General features: G+C 46.4%; 1 protein-coding gene across 1 annotated transcript in view; it reads right to left on the bottom strand.

Moving 5' to 3' along the window:
• The window catches only part of Clasp1 (cytoplasmic linker associated protein 1), a 230,916-nt gene that overhangs the window by 109,613 nt on the left and 96,277 nt on the right, over nucleotides 1-25,026 (bottom strand). The window contains exons 9-10 of the mRNA XM_052201268.1: nucleotides 3,225-3,377; nucleotides 965-1,038 (exon numbers count right to left, since the gene is read on the bottom strand). Of these exons, the coding sequence (XP_052057228.1) occupies nucleotides 965-1,038; nucleotides 3,225-3,377 (227 nt within the window). The remainder of the gene's footprint in view (nucleotides 1-964; nucleotides 1,039-3,224; nucleotides 3,378-25,026) is intronic.

The following is a 25,026-nucleotide window of genomic DNA, read 5'->3' as shown; positions in this document are numbered from 1 at the left end:
GCAGAGGCTGCTGCCCCGCAGGACAGTAGCCAAGCATGGAGCTGAGAGAGCTAGCACGCCGCATCCTCCATCGTGTCATCGTGTCACGTCACTGGGGGGGGGGGGGGGGGGACACGCGTTCTAAGAAAAAGATTCCTAAATGTGCATCGTCATCTTCTGTCCTAGTCAATCACCGTGGCCTCTTTTTTGTAACCTGACAAACTTACTCTACAGTAACATCTTTCCTCCTCTTCCAGAGACATGGAAGGCCATCAGGACTTCTGTTCTTACTGTAAGCTACAGGGCCCTCACATTTTCTAATCTGTACCTTAGATCTTGAGAGTTTCAGTTTCCACATTGAAAGGTAAAGATTCTGCATGCAGTGGTGTCAGGCTTTGGACATGAGTCCCCAAAGGTCCCCTGTGAAAAGGTTAGGCGCCCGATGGTGCGACTATCGGGTGGTGGGCTCCTGAAGGTCGTGGGGAGATGGTTCTAGAAGGCTTGTCCTGAGAGCCTGAGCTGAGCCACCTGTCCTCACTCTGCTGGCCTGACAGGAGTGACCTGCTGTTCCAGGGCCATCTAGCCAGCACCGTGACACAACACGGACGAGGTGTGGCTCCATACACCTGTCTTCTAGGTGTCCACAGCGATGAGCTCAGTGAGTCTTTTCCTTTAGAGCTAGCTGCCGCAGGCTTCTCACCGCTGTGCAGAAAGCTGTCTCACACAGACGAATTTGAAAAACGAACTCTGAAGATTATTTCTATCTTGATTAAAGAAACAAATACTTTTTAAGTCTATTTTTTCTCCTGTGTGCCTGTGTGTTACATGTGTGTGGCACGTCTGTAGATGTTGGAAGAGGGTGTGATTACACCCAGAAGCTGGGGTTACAGGCAGCTGGGAGCTCTCAATATGAATTCAGTCCTCTTGAAGAGAGGGAAGGGCTCCAGCCCACTAAGGCCTCCATGGCAGCACAGACCACACCCACCTGCACTACAGGCACGTCATCGAAGGCCTTAATAAAGTCCTCTTCATCCACAGCACCCGCACCTTCTTTTGCAGCTGTTAAAAAAATAGTTTTTAATATAAAAGATAATGTGAAACTATATAAAACATCTACTACAGAATTATGAATACACAAAACTGAAATTATATTTTAGAACACTTAAAACTTAGAATAAGATCTATTCTCTATGTGTGAGTTTGCGTTTGTGTGTAATTGCATGCACTGTGGGTGGGTGCACACAAAGGCTACAGGGCACTGGAACCTCTGAGCTGGTTACAAGCGTCCTAGACCCCAACTCTGGTGCTCTGCGAGAGCAGCTGGCACTGGCACTGCTGAGCCACCCCTCTGGTCCCTCAACTTTTTATTTAGTCATCAGTTCCAGTTTCTCCCAAAGGCCTGTGTCACGATGCCTTGCACACTTGAAATGACGGCAGGCTTGATGCAAACTGGCACAGTGGAGACTTCCGGAAGGGCTGGCGAAGGGCAGGCAGCATAGCGGATTTGATCACCTGACTGTTTAGCCAGTCTGCGCTGCCATGGGGGGGATTTCACCTGCTTACTAATCCACCACCCAACACCACAACCTCAGCTCATTATGCTCCGTAAAAACGGTTTTCACACTGGGGTCTGTGGTCATCCTTGAAGCCCCAGTAGTGACTTATAGAGATTAGCATGCCTACTTTCTTAGAAGACACCTAACTTCGTGTTAGGGTCTTGCTAGACCTGCTAGAGAAAATAAAACAAAAAACAGGTTTAAAGACAGCCTAGGGAGCAGTAAACGCAATCACATGACAGCAGCTACACCATGTGACACGGGCCATGTTGAACATCAACCCTCCTGCTTAGGCATAGGATCAGAGCACTGTGAGCAGGGAGCAACGGCCTCTGAGACCACAGCGTCTGAGAAGCATCTACAGCAATCAGAACTAGGACTATGGTGTTACACGAAGAAAAAGTCAGGACGGGACTGAAGGCAAGACTGGCCCAGTGGAGGCAGTCATGGGATCAGCAGGAGCTGTCTTACCCTCCCTGTTTACGGAATTGCTATCATTCAACTACCATCTCACTGCGGTGGGGCAGGGGAGATACTTCAGCTTGGCGATCTGAATTCGCTCCCCAAGACGCACATCCCATGGAAGAAAACAACTGTCTCTTCAAGTTATCCTCTGACTTCCATAAGGCATGCCAGGGTATGCATGTGTATACATGTGCACATGTGTGACACACACACACACACACACTCTCTCGCGCGCACACATATACATACAAACATTCATTTACATAAAAGTAAATAAACCTTTAAAAATAGTGAAGCTTGTGTTAAATAAACATAAACTCAACAACAAAAAATTAACAGCACCCGAAAATATTTGGAAGAATGACAAATGTAAGCACAGTCACACAGGCCTTCCTGGGGACAACAGGGATATCAGTGCAGACTGGCAGGGCTGGAGAGGGCAGTGGCTCCCCCTGAATCCAGCCAAGATACTGTGGTTCCAGGACAGACCACCAGGGGGCAGCACTCCCAAGGCCTTCCATCACCCAGAAACAACCACTGTCACCACTGTGGGATTCTACCCACCTCCCTACCCTCAACCCCAGGACACAACATCATCAGTGAGCACAGCTTTAAGGCAAGTGGCTCCATGATGTCTCAGAGGTAAAGAGTAAAAAACTGGAGTCTCAACTTAAAATGTGACAGCAAAATGAGTGGTCAGAGGTATAACCAGTCAATCTGTCTAAGATGAGGAGTGATTAGAAGAAGGTTCTTAAGGACTGACTATCACCACCAGTTTGTGCATCAAGTGCCTTTACCTGCTGAGCCATATTTACCCAACACTCACATTGATCTTCACAAGGAAAAAATGCTACTTGTATGAGCAAATCACATCTTCAAGATTTCAGTCTGGCTCTGGTCTTAACAGATTTGGTAAAACAAACAAACAAACAAACAAACAAACAAACAAACAAAGCACCCAGCGGTGGGCAAGGCAAGACTGGATCCAGATGCGCAGCCAGGGTTTGAGCTTCACTTTGGGGCTGTGCTTTGGTCTGTGCTGGCTGGCTGGCCCCTCTAGAACGTGGTGAGTACCCGGCATCTTAAGCCAGGATTGCGGGCTCATCTGCATCAACAGAGCAGTAGCAGGCCACCTAAGGCCTGCAAGCAGGAATGTGGACGCCCAGGGACACAGCAGGCCCTACTCTCGAGGAAGACCCCAGAACACCATAGAGGTGCTCTTACCTGAAGACTTAGATCCAAGACTGGATGACATGAGCCTACGGGTGGTCCCCAGGCTAACATTCCTTCGAGAACTTGACGGAGCCTTGGATGATGAGGAGCTGGCAGAAGAAGGCCTGTTGCCATCCACAGAATCTTCATCATCAAAATTTTTTTCTGAAAAGGAAGCACAGAATCCACTGGTTGAAAACGTTATGTTTTTACCTATACATAGAACAATCAACAGTCTTGAAAATACTGGTTTGCATCCAAAAGTAAGGTTCTGGCAAAGCTTAGCATGCAACCACAAAGACTGTTACTTACCTAAGAGAGTCAGAATGCTCTCCAGTTGCAATGTGGAAAACATCTGACCCTTTCTCTATGCATGTGTGTGTGTGTGTGTGTGTGAGAGAGAGAGAGAGAGAGAGAGAGAGAGAGAGAGAGAGAGAGAGAGAGAATGACTATGCAGGCACACAGGGTATGCAGGAGGGCAGTCTCAGGTGTGTGTCCTCACCTCCCCCCTTGTTTGATAGGGGTGCCTGTGTTTTTCCAGTGGCTGGCTCATGAACTTCTGGGTCCTTGCCTGGCTCTGGCCCCCACCTCCACACAGGAGTGCGGGGATCACAGAGGCCATGCTGTCAGTCCAGATTCCACGTGGGTTCTGGGACTCTGAAATCAAGTCACCACACTTGCACCACGAGGGCTTTTGCTCCCTGAATCTCTAGCCCCATTTTTTCTGGTCTCCTCCCCAAACAGGGCCTTGTTCTGTAGCCCAGCTGGCCTCGAGCTCATGATGCTGAGAGCTAGGATTACAGTGTGTCCCAACATGCATGGTGCAATGCACTTTAAAAATGGGTGAACAATACAACTTCTTGAAATATTTCAACTTTTCTCATATGATGGAGTATTTTTTATAAACCTACTCATAATGGTTGTCAGGTACCTTGTGAGTGGAAATGCCCCACCGAGACACCCACTGTCAGGCAGTTTAGCTTTGTAATATGTCACTATCAGAAACAGGGTTGTAAACTGGCCAGATGGCTTGGTGGGTAGAGCCCCTCACCTCAAGCCTCATGACCTGAGACGGCTCCCTGGAACCCACGTCACAATCGGAGAGAACTAACCCCACCAACAGTCCTGACCTTCACAGAAGCACCTTGGCACCTCTACTTGTGAGGATGCATGCACACGTACACACAACATCATAAGTACACACATCATAAGTAAATAAACGAATAAATGTAAAAAGCTTAAAAGAAATTCGATTGCAACAAACACCTTCCAACAACTAGTTTGCTGGTTTTAAGTTAAGAAATGCCAACAAGCAACATTACTGGGTCAATCAGCATGAAAGTGCTCACTGATGTACTAAGGTTATCTTCTGAAAAGCCATATAAATGTCTACGTCCCTGGAAATTCAAGCGCCTCTCTTGCTCCACCCCTCTGCTGACACTGAATTAAATTATCACTTACAAACATGTCAATCCGACAGACTGGCAAACAGTACGCTATCTAGGCTTCATTTCCTTCGATGAAGCTGATTTTTTTTTTTTTTAATGATACTATTCATGTTTAAACCCTCAAGCCAGCAAGGCTCCTTACCTCTTCAGTCACATTCAAAATTTAAAAGAAAAAAAAAAAACCACATTATCTATGGTTTTTAAAAGTGTGTGTGTGTGTGTGGCCCTGCATGCATGCATGCATATGTGGTCAGGGGACAACTTCGGGAAAGAGTTCTCTGTTCCATGTGGACTGGGGATGACCGAGGGGCTCAGGCCTGTGCCTCACGCAGGTCGCCGCTGAGCCACCTCTCCAGCTCTGCCTGCAAACATTTCAATGACACACAATTAAAGCTTATGTGTCAAACTCCAGGCACTTATGCAGCAAGTGAGAGCCATGTCGGATGCTAAAATCACCTTGGAGTGAGTAAAAATAAAAAGGAAATCCTAACATCAGTCAGGAAACAGTGATTTCCAAAAAGCATAAAATATACTTGGGCCAGATATTCTGTACAAAGTTCACGTGTAAGATCTCCACAGATGACAAAGCCGCGGGGCTGGAGACACGGCTCAGGGGACGAGGGCAGGGCTTGCAGCACCCACAGCAGTTGCTCACAGTGGCTGGGAACCATAGCTCCAGGGCACGATGCCAGCTGGTTGGAGAACTTAAACACTTAACAGCCAAAGAAAAAAAGAGGGGTGGGGTGGCGAGCATGAGACAGAAACACGTGAAACTGGACTCCCAGCTGGACGCAGTAGGGGCTAGAAAACTAACAGTAACAGATCGGTAATCAGTAACAGTCAGATCTTTAGTTGATGAGGAAAATATGCCCACAGATTCAGGAAGCTGAAAAAAACACAAAGACACAGCAGAGAATAAACACTTGCTGTTCAGTGTCCTTGCCGCTGTGATGAAACACTCTGGGCCAAGGCAACAGAGGGAGCACTCTAGTTCATCTTACACTTGTGGCCCACAGTCCACCACTGCGGGAAGTCAGGTAGGAAAAGGCGGAGATCTTATGCAGAAAGCAGAAGGGTACCCTGCTGGCTGGTTCCCTGTGGCTCGCTCGGATCCTGCTAGCTAATATATTTCTTAGGTAGCCCTGAGCTGCCTTCCTAGGGATGGGGCTGCACACTGGGCTGGGTTCTCCTACATCAACTAAAACTCAGGCATGCCCTCACTTGAGGCTGTCCTCTCAGATGAACACATGTGTCAGGTTGACAACTAAGGCTAACCAGAACACCCACCCAGGACCACTGTACCACTGCTTAAAGCCAGTTAAAGTCTCTTTAAAGAGAGTAAAGTATATCACGGGCCCTGTGAGGACAGGCAACAGTGCCCAGTTAGAGAAAGCAGAACTGCATCTGGAAAATGGTGAAAGAAATGAAGAATGCAGTGTTTTTAAACCAGTAAAATACATTTTAAGAACAAAGGCAGGACCCAACAGTGTGGCTTGGTGGGCGAGGGCACTTGCCACCAAGCCTGACAACGTGACTTCTTGCCCTGTGACTTATGTGAAGGAGAGCGCCTCCCATACTGTCCTCAGACCTATGTACATATGCCAGGGCAGGAGCGCGCGCACGCACACACACACACACACACACACACACAAATATGCATAAATGAATAAAAAGAAATTGAAATCAAGAAGAGAGGAAAAACATGTTGATTTAAAAAAAAAAAAAAACAAATTGTTGCCCCTAGCCACTCTCAGTCCAGAAAATGTTACAGGAATATCTTCAGATCAAAGAAAAGCAGGGCAGTTGGAATGCTGAATTTACGTAAAGAAATGAAGGCCTTAAATATGTGAAAATGTAAGACTTTCTTCTCAGATCTGATTCACTTTTTATTCTCTCAATTTTTTTTTTCTTTCTACACAGATGAAGGGCTATTTAAAGTAAAAATGGTGGCTAGTAACACTGGCTTCTTCAGTAAAGATAAAACACCCATGCACGTTAAAGAAACTTAAATTTAAAAAACAAAACCTGCAATGTTCATATCCTCTGTGTCCTGGATAAATAACTTGCTGGTTTACAGAAACCATAATTTGGCTATCTATTGCTGTATTAGATTGTCACTACACACACAGACACATACACAGACACACACACACACACACACAAAAGAACTAAAAGTTTGGGGAAGACAAGACTCAAAGTGTGAAGAAAACAGAAATTGTTTTATTTCTGTCTACAAAGGGTATCTTTTTAAAAGCTCATCATCCCTGAGAAGGCCTACCTGTTGTAGGCATTATCTGAGGAAATGCTTCCTGAGTAGGAGATGGAGGAAGGAGCGTCTGGACCCTGTGCAGGGCTTTAACTGAGCACCTGTCCCTACTTGGTGCTTAATCTGGTTTCCTCAGTAGGGCAGAGGGCTAATTACAGGGGGACAAGCCCGAGATGCAGGAGTTGAGGGAATCAACATTAGGGAGGGGTGGCAGTGGCCAATCACTGAACACTCTGAGAACACAGAGAAACTCCTAAACTCAAACTACTTGGAATTTGGGACAGCATGCAGGTCAAAGGACACCTGAGAAATGTAAAATCACAGCAGCAGGCACGAAGAACAAGGACGCCAAACTTCAAAGTCAGTGTTTTCACCTGAGCTACAGAGCCAGCGGCCCACTAGCTGGTCCTTCCTGCCTCAGCTGGAAAGTCATCAGAACACAGGAAGAAGGTGTGCTCAGTTTCCAGATCCACAGCTGGACAAAGTTTTAAATTAGAGAACTTGATCTGAGAAGGTGTTTAGGGATAAAAATAACAGTCCATCATTAGAAAACTGAACTAAATAGTTTTAAATAAGTTTAGCCTAAGTTTCTCAGATTTTTCAAAACTTAAAATCAAACCTCTAGGAGGTTGAAACTGAGGAGAAGGCTCAACCTAACATGCTTGGACCAGAACCCACTAAAAGTAAAAGGATCCATGTGTGGTGGTATGTGATTTAATCCCAGTCCCAGGGAGGCAAGGCAGAAAGCCTAGTCTAGTCAGCCAGCCCTCGGCCAGTGAGAGATGTGTCTTAAAAATGTGAAGGAGTGTTGGCAAGGTGGCTCAGTAGGTAGACACTTGCTGCCAAGTGCTGCCAAGTGCTGAGTCCATCCCTGGAACACACATGGAACTGATCACCACATGTCCTCTAATCTCCACAAGTGCACGGCACGCGCACATGCACACACACAGACACACACACACATTTCACTGTTGATTGCCCACCAGAACTTGAAGGTAAAACCTTATTGCTGAAAACACCACACACATTAGTCACAGGGCATGGAGCTATCAAGTTAGTACTGAGCAGGAAGCTTCCTCCCTGTTGGCTAGTATTAGAAAGTCCTGCAAAGGCTGCTGGGGGCTGTTAGGGAGTCAGCAGTCTCACTGAGCTGTGAACCCAGTGAACTGTAACAATGACCAGCAAGCATGATATGTCTGTGGGTGCAATCGTGGCATAAACATTAGGGGGTAACCAACTGATTTCTGACTGGCTATCGGGCCTGCTCCACAGGAGGAAACGCAAGTCTAGAACTACAAATCTAGTCAAGACGCCAAGGCTGAGGAGCTAGCTCCCCGGCCTCCCAGGGAATTGTACAGCACTGTTTTGTTAAGTGGACACAGTATCCAACTGCTTTCTAAATTCCTGTGTGCTGATAGATCATGCAGTTCTCAGACCTCAGCAAACAAGTGTCTTTCTGTAGTGGGCAGTGGTTAATGCAGGAACACACAACTGATCGAAGTACAGAGAATAGTAAGTGACTGGTGCGTGCCCAGCCACAAACAGGACATCTATATCATAACTCCCTCCCCAGTACTGAGGGACCATCACGGAAGGGGACAAAAGTCTAAACGCCAGAGACTGGGGTAGACCACAGCAAAACAGAGGCTACTGGATGTAACAGGACTACTGCACAGGACCCACACAGGATCAAGGTAGTCAATATGCCATAAAGACCTATAGAGAGCTGACGGCTTCTTGGGGAGGAAGATTTGTTTTTCCTTAAGAGTGGCTCCTAGTTCATTGATCATGGTCCAGTGTTTGGTCTATCACCCAGAAATATACAGGCAGCACAAATGGGAGTTGATAGGGTATTAAATTTAAAGAGAGAAAAAAAAAAGGGGAGGACCTCATACTGGAGGACTGTTGCTACTTTGTCTCCAACCCAATTTAACTGGTGTAAGAAATCTCAACTCAAACAGTAACAATACAAGCTATGAGCCTAGAGTGGGCAGATCTCCCACTACACTACTCTATTCCCATCTATGTTATCACATATAACTTGCGGTTTCTCTAGGCCAAGAGCTTCTCTCCAGCCTCTCTGTCTATCCTTCACCTTCCCTGTAGATTCTCCATTTCCCCCTTTGATCCTTTTCTCCTCCCCCAAACCCTCAGCTCCTCCCCCTTCCTCCTGCCCAACCATTGGCTCAAGCCTTTATTTGAAAAGCTAAGGTAGGGAGAAAGTTCACAAGGCAACTCCTCATCTGTAGCCCCTCCCAGGAGAGGAATTAGCATCAAAATACAAGCCCAGGGCTCTCCTCAGCAAAGGACAGAGATGCATCTAAGCAGATCTAAAGAGAAGCTGGAGGTAAATATGATCAGAGTTTACGGTATGAATTTCTAAATGAATAAAAATATTTATCTTTTCCTGAAGGAGAAGGAGGAGGCTGGACCATCAGAAAGGTGCCTAGTTTCAGTAACTGGAAAAGTCTCATCTGTAGAAAGCATCACTCCTTAAGAGGCAAATAGGCCGTCTGTATAACTAAGCCTGTGACAGCGTGGCTCCACAGCTGTCCCAGATACAGAGCCCTGGGTTCTTGACATATTTCAGCATTGCTTAACTAAATTACAATGCACTCTGCTCTCTGTTAGCTCAGTCTTGTTTTGTTTTGTTTTGTTTTTGAAGATAGGATCTCACTATGTAGCTCAGGCGGTCCTGGAACTCCTTATACAGACCAGGCTGGCCTTGAACTCACAGAGCTCGGCCTGCCTCTGCTCCTGTCTCCCAAATGGTGGGATTAAAGGCGTGCACCACTATGCCTAGCATCTCGCAGCATCTGAATGCCCAGTTTCTTCAGAGTTTTGGCTAAGCAGACATCAGCCAGTTCAGGACTTAAAGCCTTAGCCACAGCAAGCATGTGGACGTGAGTATCTCTAACTGTGTAAGCTTTGCCATCACACTAGGATAAGGTTTTCAGTCTATGCTACCCACAGAAAATCTGCTTGCAGAAACATACTTTTGCCTGGCACCAAACAAAGAATCCATTCTGTCTTCAGCCACCAGTGGGGACATTCCTGCTGTCTGATGGTCTAGGAGTAGGAGCCTGGGGTAAGCTAGCCGAAGCCCTCACGTCCCAGCCACCTAAGTCTCCAGGTACCTGAGGGAGCCTCTCTTCTTTCGTGGCCCTAAGACAGGCATTCTAAAAGGCTTGAGAAGTTCGCACAGAGTGGCAGTGGAATCCTTTCCTAAGCCTCCAGCAACCCAGAGGTAAAAGCTGTCTGCCTGATTGTGGGATACCATGGCAAACCAGTGTGCCTCTGAGACCTACTGGGAGAAGATTAAAACAACAGAAAGAGTCCTGGAAAAACAGAAAAGGCCCAAGTACACAGTCATCCATGAACTTAAACCAAACCAGTGGAAGGAGAGACACCAGCAGAGCGCTATTACCTGAGAATGGGCCCTTAACCAGACCCAGGCAGAATGGAGGCATCCCAGCAGCGAACTTCACATGGCAGAAGCCATGAGCAAGGGTGAGCGAGACGGCAGCAGGTAAAGGCGGCTGCTGAGCGAGTCTGATCCCACAAAGGCGGGTTCCATACTCACGAGCAGGGCCAGGGCTAAAAGAAGCCTTCCTCCCCTCTCACCCTGGGAAGGCTTTGAAGGGCAGTCTACAGGAGGAAATATCTGTTTCTCTGAAGCAGGCTACTAGCTGATCTGTACTGGGGCACCCTAACCCCCAGCTGCCGGGGTTAGAGGTATGTTCTTCAAACCCTGCTAACGTCTAAGTCATGATTTAAGAATCTAAAAGTTTTTCTAATAAACAGCTGTGGGTGAGTATGGGTGAGTTTGGGGTTCTTTTATCCACTCAACAATTAATGAGTCAGTTTCTTTACAACAATGTTCACTCAAGTCTGAACAGTTCCCAGTCTAACTATTTGAAAAGCTATGCATTCTAACGGATGGCTGTCTGTGATCAGAAAACCACAGCATACATGTGCTTAAGGCCAGCCCCTCGGTACCAGCCTGCAGCCTACTCAACAATCAGCTGAGGCCGCACTGCTCTAATTATTGACATAATTCAGAAGCAAACAGTAAGAGACCAAGAATAACTTGTTTCAACACTGCATAAAAGCTAGCTTTCTAGAATTCTTTTGATTGCATCCAGGTACCAGAGCAAGTCAAACTGGGTTTCTTGCTGTCAATTTGTTCACAGAACTGTTCAGACATGCTGATGAGATACATACAGAGGCCACACCAACTGCAGGTCAAAGCTGGGAAGTGGGTGAAGGGAAGGCCCAGGGTGCCAAGCGGGGGAGATTCCGAGCATACGCACTGGAGGGGTACAATCGTCCTACATGCAGTAATGGAGATTCCAAGCATATGCACTGGAGGGGTACAATCGTCAGCATATGCACTGGAGGGGTACAATCGTCCTACATGCAGTAATGGAGATTCCCTAACAGTCTGTAAATTACAGTCACAAACTTACTGAAGTGGCCTGTGTGATGCCCGCCCTCACACAAGGATCATAGGTTTACTACCAGGCCTAAATAGACCAAGGGACTATCCACACCCCACATCCTCATCATCCTAGCCAGGCACGGGCGTACTGATTGATGCATTTGGCTATTCACAGCATCCTCCAGCCTCTAACCCAATTCTCCAAATAACCTCATTGTCCAATTATGACAGAGGACAGTGTGTAAGAAAGTTTATACTTAATTCATAAAGCACCCGAAGCCTCCCTCTAAAGCCAGGGTTAGAGAGCATGGCTGTGATTCCAGTATGACTGTGCTAGGCTAACACTGAGACTTGCCTCGGACAAAACCAAAGTTCCTTCTATCCTTCCTGCAGAAGTCAGCTTTGTGTCATGCAGAAACTTCACCTCAGATCCTTTGTGCAGAACAAAAGCATGTTCCACTCTTAGAGGGCTGATGCTCTTTTAGGTGGCAATGCACCTCTTGTAAGCTCTGAGAAACGGCAAGAGACGTGAGGGAAGCGGTGGTGGGATGGAGAGAGAACCTACTAGGATCTGAAGGGACTTTCTCCTGAGCACCAAGGTAAGGAGTAAAGCACTGAGTTACTAAAAACAAACAGACAAAGAAACCCAGCCAGGGCAACTCATCCAAGGAATGGGAAACCTGCTGTTACCTGAGGTGGAAACACCTTCTTCCTTTGTATGTTGATCTAAACTCCACATGGAAGGATCTGTTAACTTTTCAGGCACTTTGATAGGTACTGGGTATAAGGTGTGAACAAATCAAACTGACTGCACACAGGCAACTTCCAGAACAGAGTAGTATAGAGTCATCTGCCTTATGAATGCTAGGCAAATACTCTACTAGCAGAGCTACTGTACCTCAGACCCTCCTCACACCCTCTTTTGAGGACTCAAATACAGGAATCTACTCCAACGACCTTATCTACAACTAATCACGTCCCCCAAACTGGACTTACAAATAATATGCAATTATTACAAATTTTGTGATAGTTTGAATGATCTTGGCCCCTGTAAGCCCACATATTTGAATACTTGGTCCAGTCGGTGAAACTGTTTGTGAAGTGAAGGAGGTGTGTCCCTGGAACGGGCTCTCTTCCTCCCCATCCCCTCCTCCCCCTCAGAGTTACAGATCAATCAAGCTGTAAGTTTTCAGTTGTTCCTTTGTTCCCACAGGTGGACTCTGAGCCTTTGGCACCATAATCCTAAATTAAATGTTCCCTTTCAGAAATGGCTTTGGTCAAGGTGGGTTTTTTGTTTTGTTTTTGTTTTTCAATCACAGAAATAGAGAAGTAACCAGAACAAGTTTCCCCTTCCATCCCTCCATAGGCCTCCGGCCGCTGTATCCTATGGTGCTGGGTTCTAGAAACCCAAATTCTGGTCCTTGCACTTGTGCGGCAAGCACTTGACCCATTGAGCTATTTCTTCTTTAGCCTGAGAGTGCATCTTTAAAGAAGCATGTGACTTATAGTTTTAATAATTCACAAAAAAAGAGGCAAATTTGAATTAAGGGACAAAGCAGAGTTATAACTAAAAAGCAAAAGTTTAATATAAAGTTATAAATACTTAAGATGATCTGTGAGAAGACATAATAAGAATCACCACATATCTTTTTATGGATTAAATATGCATCTCTCCTTTATTTCACAGTACTTATTTTACCTTTGAATTTGCCCTAAAGGAGTGTTATACCAGTCTCTGTCAGAGACTAAACCCCACAGCTAACATATCTAAACTCGTAGTCTTCAGGAATGTCACTCTAATTATCACTGTGTCCACAGTGACCTAATTCTTCATGACAGCCACTAGGCAGGCACAAGGACAAGTGAGCTGGAAACCTTAGATCCAAATTTGGGAATGGCCTCCTAACAAAATGTTCATGGTTCTTAGCAGTGATTATACTGTGAGCCATTTCCTCTTTGTACATATACGCCTTCAGATTTCCCATCTGGACTTTAGTAGCCTCAGTTCTCAGTAGCCCTGAGAGAGAGGCAAAGAACCACACTTACCCATGAAAAAAGAAACTCCTTCACTTCCAACCCCCTCACTTCTTTCTTACACTTTGGGGAAAGATTACATTTACAGAATTACTAAAAGTAAGAGTTTTCACACACCCCACGCTAGTTTCCCCACAACAACCTCATACAGTAACTCAGTAGACTACAGACTAAAGTACCAGGGCCAATGCAGCCTTACTACCTACTGGCACAGTCTGCCTGGTGTCCCTCAGTCCTCAGACAGGGCCCCCTTTGTCCAGAACCAGAGTCAGGATGCATGGCCACAGTGTCTTCAGCCTGCTCTAGGTTTTCACGATGTCTTTGCTCGGTTTCAGATGGCCTTAAGCAGGCTGAGGAACATGGCTGAGCTAGATTATGGATAAGACAGTTCATGTGCTTTTCCCATGGGTTTCTGGATTGGAAGAGGAAGATCACAGAGGTGGAATGTCATGTGTATCATGTTACTGTTATTTTGGTGGCCATAAAACAAAACCAAAACACAACAGCAAACACAGAGGAAAAATGTAACTTAACCTGCCAATTTCAGTCCATGGGACAAAGCTCACATCATAGGAGCCAGGAAATGGGAAGAGCAAATGCTCATACTAGTGGGCTTTGTCTAACGCTCTTGTCTGTACATCCGGACTATGGGATGGCATGTGTAGTGCTCTGTCTGGACATCTGGACTATGGGTGGCATGTGTAGTGCTCTGTCTGGACATCTGGGCTATGGGATGGCATGTCTAACGCTCTGTCTGGACATCCGGGCTATGGGATGGCATGTCTAATGCTCTGTCGGGACATCCGGACTATGGGATGGCATGTCTAACGCTCTGTCTGGACATCCGGGCTATGGGATGGCATGTCTAATGCTCTGTCGGGACATCCGGACTATGGGATGGCATGTCTAACGCTCTGTCTGGACATCCGGACTATGGGATGGCATGTCTAATGCTCTGTCTGGACATCTGGACTATGGGATGGCATGTGTAGTGCTCTGTCTGGACATCCGGGCTATGGGATGGCATGTCTAATGCTCTGTCTGGACATCCGGGCTATGGGGCGGCATGTCTAATGCTCTGTCTGGACATCCGGGCTATAGGATGGCATGTCTAACGCTCTGTCTGGACATCCGGGCTATGGGATGGCATGTCTAATGCTCTGTCTGGACATCCGGGCTATGGGGCGGCATGTCTAATGCTCTGTCTGGACATCTGGGCTATGGGATGGCATGTGTAGTGCTCTGTCTGGACATCCGGGCTATGGGATGGCATGTCTAACGCTCTATCTGGACATCCGGACTATGGGATGGCATGTCTAATGCTCTGTCTGGACATCCGGGCTATGGGATGGCATGTGTAGTGCTCTGTCTGGACATCTGGGCTATGGGTGGTGCCCCACACTCAGGGCAGTTCTTCCTCACTTACTCCTCTCAAAGCTCCCTTTCACAGACGATACCTATGCATGTGCTTCGCTGTTCTCGGGTCTTTTCTATATAGCTAACATAATACAGATAGAACATATCCAACCACTCTCAGAACACAGTCCAAGAACAGAGCTGGATGAGAATTCTAAGTGCCTGGGGGAAAATGCCAAGAAAACGGGACAATACTCTTGTGACCTCAGTTGCTGCAAAACACAGAACTGTTCTTGAGAGATACTTCAGTGTAGCAGATAGAAGTGAGTTTCCTCCAGCTGTTGTTATTCTGATGCCGATGGAAGAACAAGTTTTTGCCTCATGTGGCTTGTCCTTGTGATTATATGGTTTACTGATGTGACTCTTGTTAACCCCCCAGAGTATCAACTGTCAGATGCTCTGAATAAAGTTAACTCTTTCATGCGATGTTAGTCCACTTCATTTTTAGACTCTGCTCTCCCAGGTTCACCTGTCAACTAGAACAGTAAACATGCCACCACCAAAAGCTACCTGAAGGACTGGCAATATTTTTTTAAAGATGATTTACACTAGTCTGTATGAAAACTGAGAAAAATAAGGAGAAATGAGACTGGAGGCGGCTCAGGGGTTCAGAGCACTTGCTACTCTTAGGAAGGTCTGAGCTAGCTCTCAGCTACTTACAACTCCAGGACCCAACATCCTCTTCTAGACTCCTAAGGCACATACACTCACACATGCACATATACAAATACTGAAACACATACACACACACACAATTTAAAATAAAACATGTCCTTTTTTTGAAGCTAAAGAAAGCCGGTATCCTTGTCACAAAGCTAGATTTATTTCACATAAGGCCTGTCTTCTTTTCTGAAATGGCACCTCTCTTACTTCCCACTGGTGTCCATGCCCCGTGTTTTATGAAGTGATTATGATGGGTAAGCTGCATTTAACCAAATCCAAGCCGGCCACTCTGCCTCTATCACACAGTCTTGGTGGCTTAAGTCCATACCACAGCAATGGCATTCAATACAGGAATCAGCCTGTGCACGGCACACAGAACCCTGGCCATCTTCCCCACTCCCCCCCAGTGATAACAAGGAGCCGCTAAACCAGACTCATCGTATCCATGTTACAATCTCCTTTGGCAGCATCCTGCCCCACCCACCAATCTCCTTAGCAAACATGACAGAAACATCACATCAGAGCATCCTCCAGTGACGCGTGCCAGTGCCTTGACCTTGCTATCCTCCGCTGGGTACTAATATTTCAAACAGAAGGCACCACAGCTGGCTCCAATGCCTGTTTTAATGTCCGTTTTCAATGCTGTCATTTTTGAGTGATTCCCTGCAGTGGCTACTGAACATGGCATAGTTTCAGAATCATAGGAGCAAACCTAACTCCAGCTTTAATAACAGCAGTGGAATCGGAAGCAGGAGGACATGCCAGATAGAGGAAAAACTGATCTCAGACAGCAATGTGGAGTTCTCCTGTGTCCTGACACTGACCCAATTATAGAAAACCCGACACCTCAGTCCTGCTCTTCAAGGGCTGCCTATTGAGATAACAAAACAAAAAGAACAAACAAAGTGCAGGAATGTGCTCGAGAATAGCAAACAGTAACTGGCAGCTGTTGCTATCATGCGTACACTGTCACCTATCTTCTATCAGCCAACGAGGACAGACATTCAGACACGCCCCTGCCCTGCAGTGGCCTGGAATCCCAGTTTGCTATCACAGTTGTAGCCTAAGCTGTATCTCAGTAACAGAAGCAGGTAGCTGGAAGGAGCCTGCAGGCAGAGGTGTGACCTCTGTGCTGCATTCACGGTTAGCAAGGGCTCCTTCCAGGCCTCCCTCCAGCCACTAACTTCCAGACCATGTTGCCCGGATGTTTAGAAAATAGTCTGAAAATACAACTTAAGGCAAACACTATTATCATCAGTAGCACGTTTTCAAACCCTCAAATGAAAGGCTCTCTGGAACATGAATTATTTAACACTCCTACCCAGGTATTGATTTCCTAAACAGATTAAGCAGTCAGTAACCCTGTCACGAGGCAATTACAAGGTATGAAATTTACCATTGCTTTAACCCAGTAAATTATCAACGGGAAAATATGGATAGAGGTACAGCATCTTCCAATAGGATTGATTATTTTCAGTCAAAATAAAACTTCTGTTGGGTTTGAGCTCAACCAGGTTTAGTTGGAGGAGATCTTATGCCGGCAAGACGGCTCAGTGGCTAAAGTCACTTGCCGCCAAACATGATGAACAGAGTTCAGTCTTAGGACCCATATGGTGAAAGAAGAGAACCCACTCCCCTAAGTCAGTCTCTGGCCTCATGTGCATACCCACACACATACACATAAACTAGCACCAAAAAAAATGCAAACAAGATAGACATACGTGCCCTTTAGGATCCCTACAAAATTAGCACAGAGCCAAAGTACTTGAGAAGAGCCCAGTTCCCCAGAGTGGAAGAGAGATGAACACAGGTCACTGCGAGCGATTGTATTTTGAGTCATTTCTGCTTCAGCTGAAGGGTCTGGAGATGTCCTTCAGAGAAAATAGATTAGGTCTGCTGGGAACGAGACCCCTAAGACAGCAGGCCAGTCAACACAGACTGTGGAGTCAACACAACTCTCTGAGGAGCCTCCCTGTGCCCTCCGCACTGCTGAAGCCCAGGCACATCTCCACAGAAGACAAGGCCAGGCAGCAGGACAACGTGTGAGCAGCAGTGTGTGTGTGTGGGGTGTCTCCCTCCTCAGCCTTGTCTCATTAGAGAACCCCATTCCCACGTGAGGACCGAAGGCCGTAACAGCGCACTGCCCCAATGGTTTCCTTCTAGCTGAGGGGAGAAACGCAGACATTCCCAGCAAGTACACTCTTTCTGAAGACAGCTTACGCATATTAACAACTGCTTTAGATGATAAAAATAGATGTATCCCCATAATCAACATCCCAAGAACATAAAGGAGCACAGAAAAGCTAAAAGTACACAAAAGCCCCAGTGAGGACTGACTTCTGACCACCTCTGCTTCTGTGTGTCCTTCCTCGTCTTTAAAGGCCATCAACTTTACTACTTTAATCTGCAGGCCTCCCTGCAGATTGTAAATAACAATCCTGCCTCCCTGTAAATAACACTCAGGCAACCATTTCTTTACTTTCTACCCTTGGATGTAAGCCAACAACATGATTATAAAATGTCCTCTTTACTTGACTTACCAATACATCAGTAATAATTACACTTTCCAAAATATAAGGGCCTACCTCTCCCAGTGGTCATGCTGCCGGTGATCTGGTACCAGATAAAAACACCCTTCTCACAGCAGCTCAGGCGTCTGTCCGCAGACTCTCCTCCCACACCTTCTTCAGGAGAAGCACTGTGACAACTGCCACCTCATTCCAAAATAAAAGCCTAGACTCTAGGCCTGAGTTTTTCACAACGGCCAGGGAGGGGACTGCCTCTGTCTTTACTCACATATAAGAGTCTTCACAGCTTATTCATTTTGCAAACCAACTCTCTCTCAGGTCCCTTAAGAAACTCTCTTTCCCTAACTACGATACACCTTCTAACAAGAAGCAACCTCAGTCTCACACGGACAAGACACGGGCAGTCTGTCCCTGCCGCTTACTCTACTGCACTGCCGAGAGGCAATCCTTTCCAGGCGATATGGAGAGGGCTTCTCAGCACAGCTCACACATCTGCCAGCCTGGCAGCACATGGCCCGCCTTTGTGAGTTTGGAAACACTTTCCTAAGACTCTGAACTCTCCTAGCCTGTGAGATGCACAGCCTAATAAACAAGAGGGACAGAATGGGACATCGTCCACTGAACCACTTGCCCAGCACCTCTGCCTTTAAAGCTGTGCGAGTGGGTAAGGGAGGGCTGGACGCTGAAGGAAGGCTGCCTTTATATGGGGGCTCTGTCCTGGCGCCTGGCAGCAGACCGGACCTTACCTAACTTGCTAACTTTATGTGGGGGCTCTGTCCTGGCGCCTGGCAGCAGTCCGGACCTCACCTAACTTGCTTGTGGGGCTCATTGGTGCTTTGTCTCCAGGATTACAGGGAGGTCTGACTTCCAAAAAGTTGAATTAGGTAACATTTTGCAAGTTATTTTCAACAGCAAAAAACGCAACGAAGGCTGCATTTCGCAGCAAAATGATAGCAGCATATATTCATGTGTGTAACAGACAAGAGTAATCTAATTATCAGTTAACTGAGTGTGGGACTTTATCTTTAATATTTTGCTCTTTCCTTTAGCTACAGACATGGCACTTCCAGAGATTTAATCAACACCATGCTTTCTAGATTTCCTCATTAACATGTTAGCTTTTTTTTTTAGGAAACAACACCACATAAATTTTCTAACCAAATTATGTCCAGGGCCTCACGTCAATCAAACACAACTCAAGATTATTAAATGGCCATAGATAAAGGACCCTGACTAGCCCCTAATTACTGCTCCTTCACTCTGAGAGTCTAATTCTCCTGGAAGCACAGCACATCTGCTTGATTAAAAAAAAAAAGAGTACACAGAAAATAATTTGCTTTTTGAAAACCATGGAAGGAAACACTGTAATTTGTGCTTCAAGTGGTTTGCTAATTATATGGAGAAAAATACATCTATACAACAACATATTTTTAATGCCCATATTTTTGCCAGACAAAACTGAAAGCCTTTGGGTAGCCTAGCAACAAGGAAGCATTTGCATGGAGATGAAGCTCCTACTTCAGAAGGAAAGCACATTCTACATGGATGGCTACTTGGCTGTGTCTTTCTTGCTGATTTCAGGCACAATCGTACTACACTCACAAAGCAATGAAGCCCTGGTTTCACAGGACATATAACCAAAATGAGCCTTATCTGTTCCTTAAAGGTATTACCCTTAACACTCGTAGTTGTATAAAAATGTGTTTATGAGCCAGGGGTGGTGGTGGCGCACGCCTGTAAACCCAGCACTCTGGGAGGCAGAGGCAGGCGGATTTCTGAGTTCGAGGCCAGCCTGGTCTACAGAGGGAGTTCCAGGACAGCCAGAGCTCTACAGAAAAACACTGTCTTGAAAAAAAAACAAATCCAAAAAAAGGGGGGGGGGTTATGGTTATTGTTTTCAGTTCCTGCACCTTTAAAAAACAAAGAACAAAAGCCATGAGTAGGAGCAAGCTAGACAGGGAGCTGAGGCAACAGGGCCAGCAGGGAAGGGGAGGGGTCCGTGAGGTGAGCATGACCACAGGACTGTACACAGGTATGAAGTGTCCAAAAGTTAAGCAATTCATCTTTTCAAAACAAGTTTATCCAAGTTAGTACTAATTTAGTGCTTCTAGTTTCTGACTGAAACTAGTATCATGGTACACAAGCAATAAAACTAAAAGAAACACGAATTCAACCTCATCGGTCCTTGGTCCAATGAAGGCTCCATAGATGCCCCTATACTGAGGAACTGAGGCGGGAAGGTGGAAGTGGGGGGAGGGAGGTTTGAACAGGGGCAATCTGGGAGAGGGGGAAACTGGGAAAGGAGATAACATTTGAAATGTAAATAAAGAATATATCCAACAAAAAATTATGAATTTTATATATTGACAAATAAAGGAGAGAGGACAACCTGTACCATGGGACAGGGGTCCTGCAAATTATTTACATGCTAGGAGTCTTATAATCCAGAAGTCTAAAAGAAGTCATCTGGTTCAGTTCCGCAAACTTAACACAGCACAGTTTGAAAACGAGCAAAGGCTGGGTGGTGGCCGCACACATCTCAGATCCCAGCAGGGGTGGCAAAGGCAGGTGGATCTCTCTGAGCTTGGGGCCAGTCTGGTCTGCAGAGTAAGTTTTGCAATGCTACAGTGAAACCCTGTCTTGAAAAATGATAGGTACGTAAGTATTAAAAAATAAAATAAAAATTAGCAAAAGGATCAGTGAGATGGTTCAGGGGGTGAAGACACTTGCTGCCAAGACTGACTCCTTGAGATTGAGCCCTGGAACTCACTCACATGGTGGAAGGGGAACTGACTCCACAAAGCTACCGTCTGACCGCGTATCTGAATGCCACAGCAGGTGTGTACACAAACAGATGTGGCAGGCTGCTTGGAATGTCAGGTGTACCAACAAGTCTAGTGATTCCAGCACCAGTCTGACTGCCAGAGAGCTGACACGACCAAGAGAAAACACGTTTAGCGTGATGAACCAGGGTCACCTTCCATCAGCGGCTGTCAGAGAGGAGACTGCAGGAACAGTCCCACAGAAGCACGACAAGCTACTGATTCCAGCCCAGTGACTCACTTGTTCGAGATAAGGCAAACAGTGGCTGGGCGGTGATGGCAATGACAGCTGGCAGCAGATCCCAGGTAGAGCAAATATGAAGCAGCTAATTGGAAATACAAATGGCTACTGTGAAATTCCTGTGGACAGGCTGTGAAAAGAATTGCTAGTTGTCCTAGTTTGGGTTTTCAGTGCTGTGAGCAGACGCCATGACCACAGCAACTCTTAAAAAGGACAACTGATTGGGGCTGGCTTACAGGTTCAGGGGTTTAGTCCATTATCATCATGGCCGGAAGCACAGCAGCATCCAGGCAGATGTGGCGCTGGAGGGGCTGCGAATTCAACATCTTCCAATGGCAAACAGAAGACTGCTTTCCAGGAAGCCAGGAGGAAGGTCTCAAAGTCCACCGGTACAGTGACACGTTCTCCAACAAGGCCACAGCTCCAACAGTGCCACTCCCTGGCCCCAGCATATTCAAACCCACACTAGCATTTCTCACTCTATTCCAAGAATGCTTGCTGCCAGGAGGCCACGGGGGTTGTTGTCCAGCTGTAGCTGGTGTAAGGAACAAGGTCGTAGGGTGTACACGAGGGACCCTGTAGGTTACCACTGCACATCTAGAGCCAGTGCAGCAAGGGCAGTTAAACAGAGTCCACCAGCCTCTTTGAAAAACAAAAATGAAGAAATTTGGCACTGCATTACACACCTGTCTACTCTTCTGTCAAATGATTTCAAAGCATTAGAAACACAGGCTGGAGTAATAATAGATAAAATCCGGCATTCTGGATTCTTGCAGAAGTAGAGATGGATACCTTGCTGCTTTAGCAGAGAAAAGCAAACACTGTCACTAGTGTACTGCGCCCATGATGCTCCCTACAATACTACAGAGGCCCCGGGTGGAAAAGGGAACCTCTTTCTCCTCATACTACTAACGACATTAAAACCCCATATAAATGAAAACAGTGCTTTTTGGTAAATTTTCAATGCATATTCTAATAATTTGAAAGTTTTTTTTTTTAATCACAAGTGATTTACTTCACACAGTATTTATGTCAGGAGTAAGTCGGCCTACTAGGTGCCAGCCAATCATGCGGGCACCAGCTCCATCTAGGCAGAGTGCTGAGGCTCCTGCACATCATCTCACAGTCTGCAAATCTTCCCGGGTGTTTCATTCCTCAGATAAGCAAACAGCAAGTAGGCACTGACAAGAATTTGCTTGCTTGCACCAGGTTGCAAAACTAAAGAATGACAAAAGAAGATTCAGAGGAAGGGTATTTGCTCACTTCAGGTACCCCCGAGCTGCTCCTAACACTGGCCACACTTCTCACTGGGGACCATGCACACTCACACTCTGGTCACCACTGAGCAGCCATCGCCACATCCTAACAGTGACCACACACTGGCACAATGGCAAATCAGGGACCTGGATGACACAGACCCCTGAAAAGACACTATTTTAGAGTGTGTTGCGGTAAGGCCTCTATTTATGAGCCAGGCTACAAGACTGGGCATGATGGTGCATGCCTTTGATCCCAGCACTTGGGAAGCAGAGGCAAGAGGGATCTCTGTGAGTTCAAAGCCAACCTGGTCTGCATATCAAGTTACAAGACAGTACTACACGGTGACACTGCTAGGGTGGGGCAGTGGAGAGGGAGAGGGAGATTGATTTAGAAATTTAGCATGGATAGATTGTACCGATTGGCTAAACACTAAAAGCACTCTTCTGTGCAAGAAGCCAGACAGAAAAGCCAAATGTCCATGATAGCAAAATCATAGACAGACAGAAAGTAAGTTTCCATGGTTTATGAATAAGTGCGTTAATGGAAATGGGATCTTTGGAAGCAATAAAATATCACAAAACTAAACAACAGGATGAGTGTGCACTTTTTTTTCCCCCGAGACAGGGTTTCTCTGTGTAGCCCTGGCTGTCCTAGAACTCACTCTGTAGACCAGGCCAGCCTCGGAACTCAGAAATCTGCCTGCCTCTGCCTCCCAAGTGCTGGGATTAAAGGCCTGCGCCACCACTGCCAGTGGAAGGAGAGACACCAGCAGAGCGCAATTACCTGAGAATGGGCCCTTAACCAGACCCAGGCAGAACGGAGGCATCCCAGCAGCGAACTTCACATGGCAGAAGCCATGAGCAAGGGTGAGCGAGACGGCAGCAGGTAAAGGCGGCTGCTGAGCGAGTCTGATCCCACAAAGGCGGGTTCCATACTCACGAGCAGGGCCAGGGCTAAAAGAAGCCTTCCTCCCCTCTCACCCTGGGAAGGCTTTGAAGGGCAGTCTACAGGAGGAAATATCTGTTTCTCTGAAGCAGGCTACTAGCTGATCTGTACTGGGGCACCCTAACCCCCAGCTGCCGGGGTTGGAGGTATGTTCTTCAAACCCTGCTAACGTCTAAGTCATGATTTAAGAATCTAAAAGTTTTTCTAATAAACAGCTGTGGGTGAGTATGGGTGAGTTTGGGGTTCTTTTATCCACTCAACCCGAGTGTATACTTTTTCATAGTTAAAAAAAAAAAAAACCCGAACTGCATACTTTTAAGAGTATGAATGTGTACCACACACACATACATGAAAGTGAAGTTTCAGATAGTGAATTGAATGTATTTTTAACATATGATAACATCCAAGAAAACTACATCCAAAAGCTGTTTGTAATTAAAAAGAAACAAATAAGAACTACAATTTAATAAGGTTATTTTTAAAGGGTTGGTCTTTGTTTTGCTTTTTGGTGTGTGTGTGTGTGTGTGTGTGTGTGTGTGTGTGTGTATGTGTGTGTGTGTAGACAGAGAGAACACAGAGACAGAGGGGGAGGTAGGGGGGAGGGAGGGAGAAGCAGGCACAGAGAGATAAAGAACGTGAGGTGATGAGGTGGTGGAGATAAAGGGGGAGTGGTGGTGTCCCCTGCAATCTCTGCACTACATCCGTTCAGGGCCTTCAGGAGCCAGAAGAGGTTATTCGATCCCCTGGAGCTGGAGCCACAGTGCGAGCTGCCTTCCTTCCATACCAGTTCCAGGAATGGAGTCTGGTTCTTCAGAAGGCAGCCAGTGCTCGGCCCTCAGCCCTCTCTCCAGCCTCCAATAAAGCTTTTCTGGTCTCACTGTTTGGCTTTGTTAACTGATAATCAACTACTAACATGCCAGTGCTGGAAGAGCAAAGATGGGACCCAAGGAGTCCAGCCTTGTTTACACCGCCCCTCATAGTGAGCCAGGCCAAGGGAAGACGGAAGGAAGACGGGTCTGAGAGGAGCAAGTGCTCCCATGTGCAGAGGGCAGGACTACCTACGGTGGGCAGGACTACCTACGGTGGCTATTCCACAGAGCGACAAAAGCCAAAGTAATTACTTCAGCCACTGATGGAAGAAGAGCCAATAGACTTACAGTGAGTGGACCGCCCACCCCGTGCAGCCCAGGCAGCTCAGAGTCATCGCCTGGGAGGTTAGAGGTGGGGACAGGCGTGTCTGTATGCCAGCTGAGCGCTCAGCAACTCTGGCAAGGAGACGACCACGCAGCCTGGTTTTGGAGGGTTGGTAGTCTGATTGTAGACTACGGGGAGTACCTGGGCTCTCAAAGTTACTGTACAGGGATTGTTTCGGTTAGGAACTCCAGAACGTTTAATAGACTGCATTCATGGCACTGTTCCCTATTAAACATTTTAGTTTTAATAACTTTAAACATATAAATATACTTATGTTCTCCCCAAGCTGTGTGTGTGTGTCTGTGTGTGTCTAGGTTTGGATATAAAGTACCTCCCCTAAAGCTTGTGTGTTGAACATTTGGTGAAATGGGACTTTGGAGAAACGACTATCATTGAAGGCTCTAACTCCATAAATGAATTAATCCCCTGGTAGATCCATAATACGACAGCTTTACTGGGAGGTGGTAGCAACTGTCAGACATAGCAATGCCATGGAGGGCTTCAAAATATCTTCAGCTAAGTTTTCCTCATCGTTTGCCTCTTTTACCACAGATTC

The sequence above is a fragment of the Apodemus sylvaticus genome, chromosome 12, assembly GCF_947179515.1.
Source record: "Apodemus sylvaticus chromosome 12, mApoSyl1.1, whole genome shotgun sequence".
Taxonomy (NCBI): Eukaryota; Metazoa; Chordata; class Mammalia; order Rodentia; family Muridae; genus Apodemus; species Apodemus sylvaticus.
Note: the sequence above shows the minus strand (reverse complement) of the source record. Positions and strands in the feature narration are given on the sequence as shown.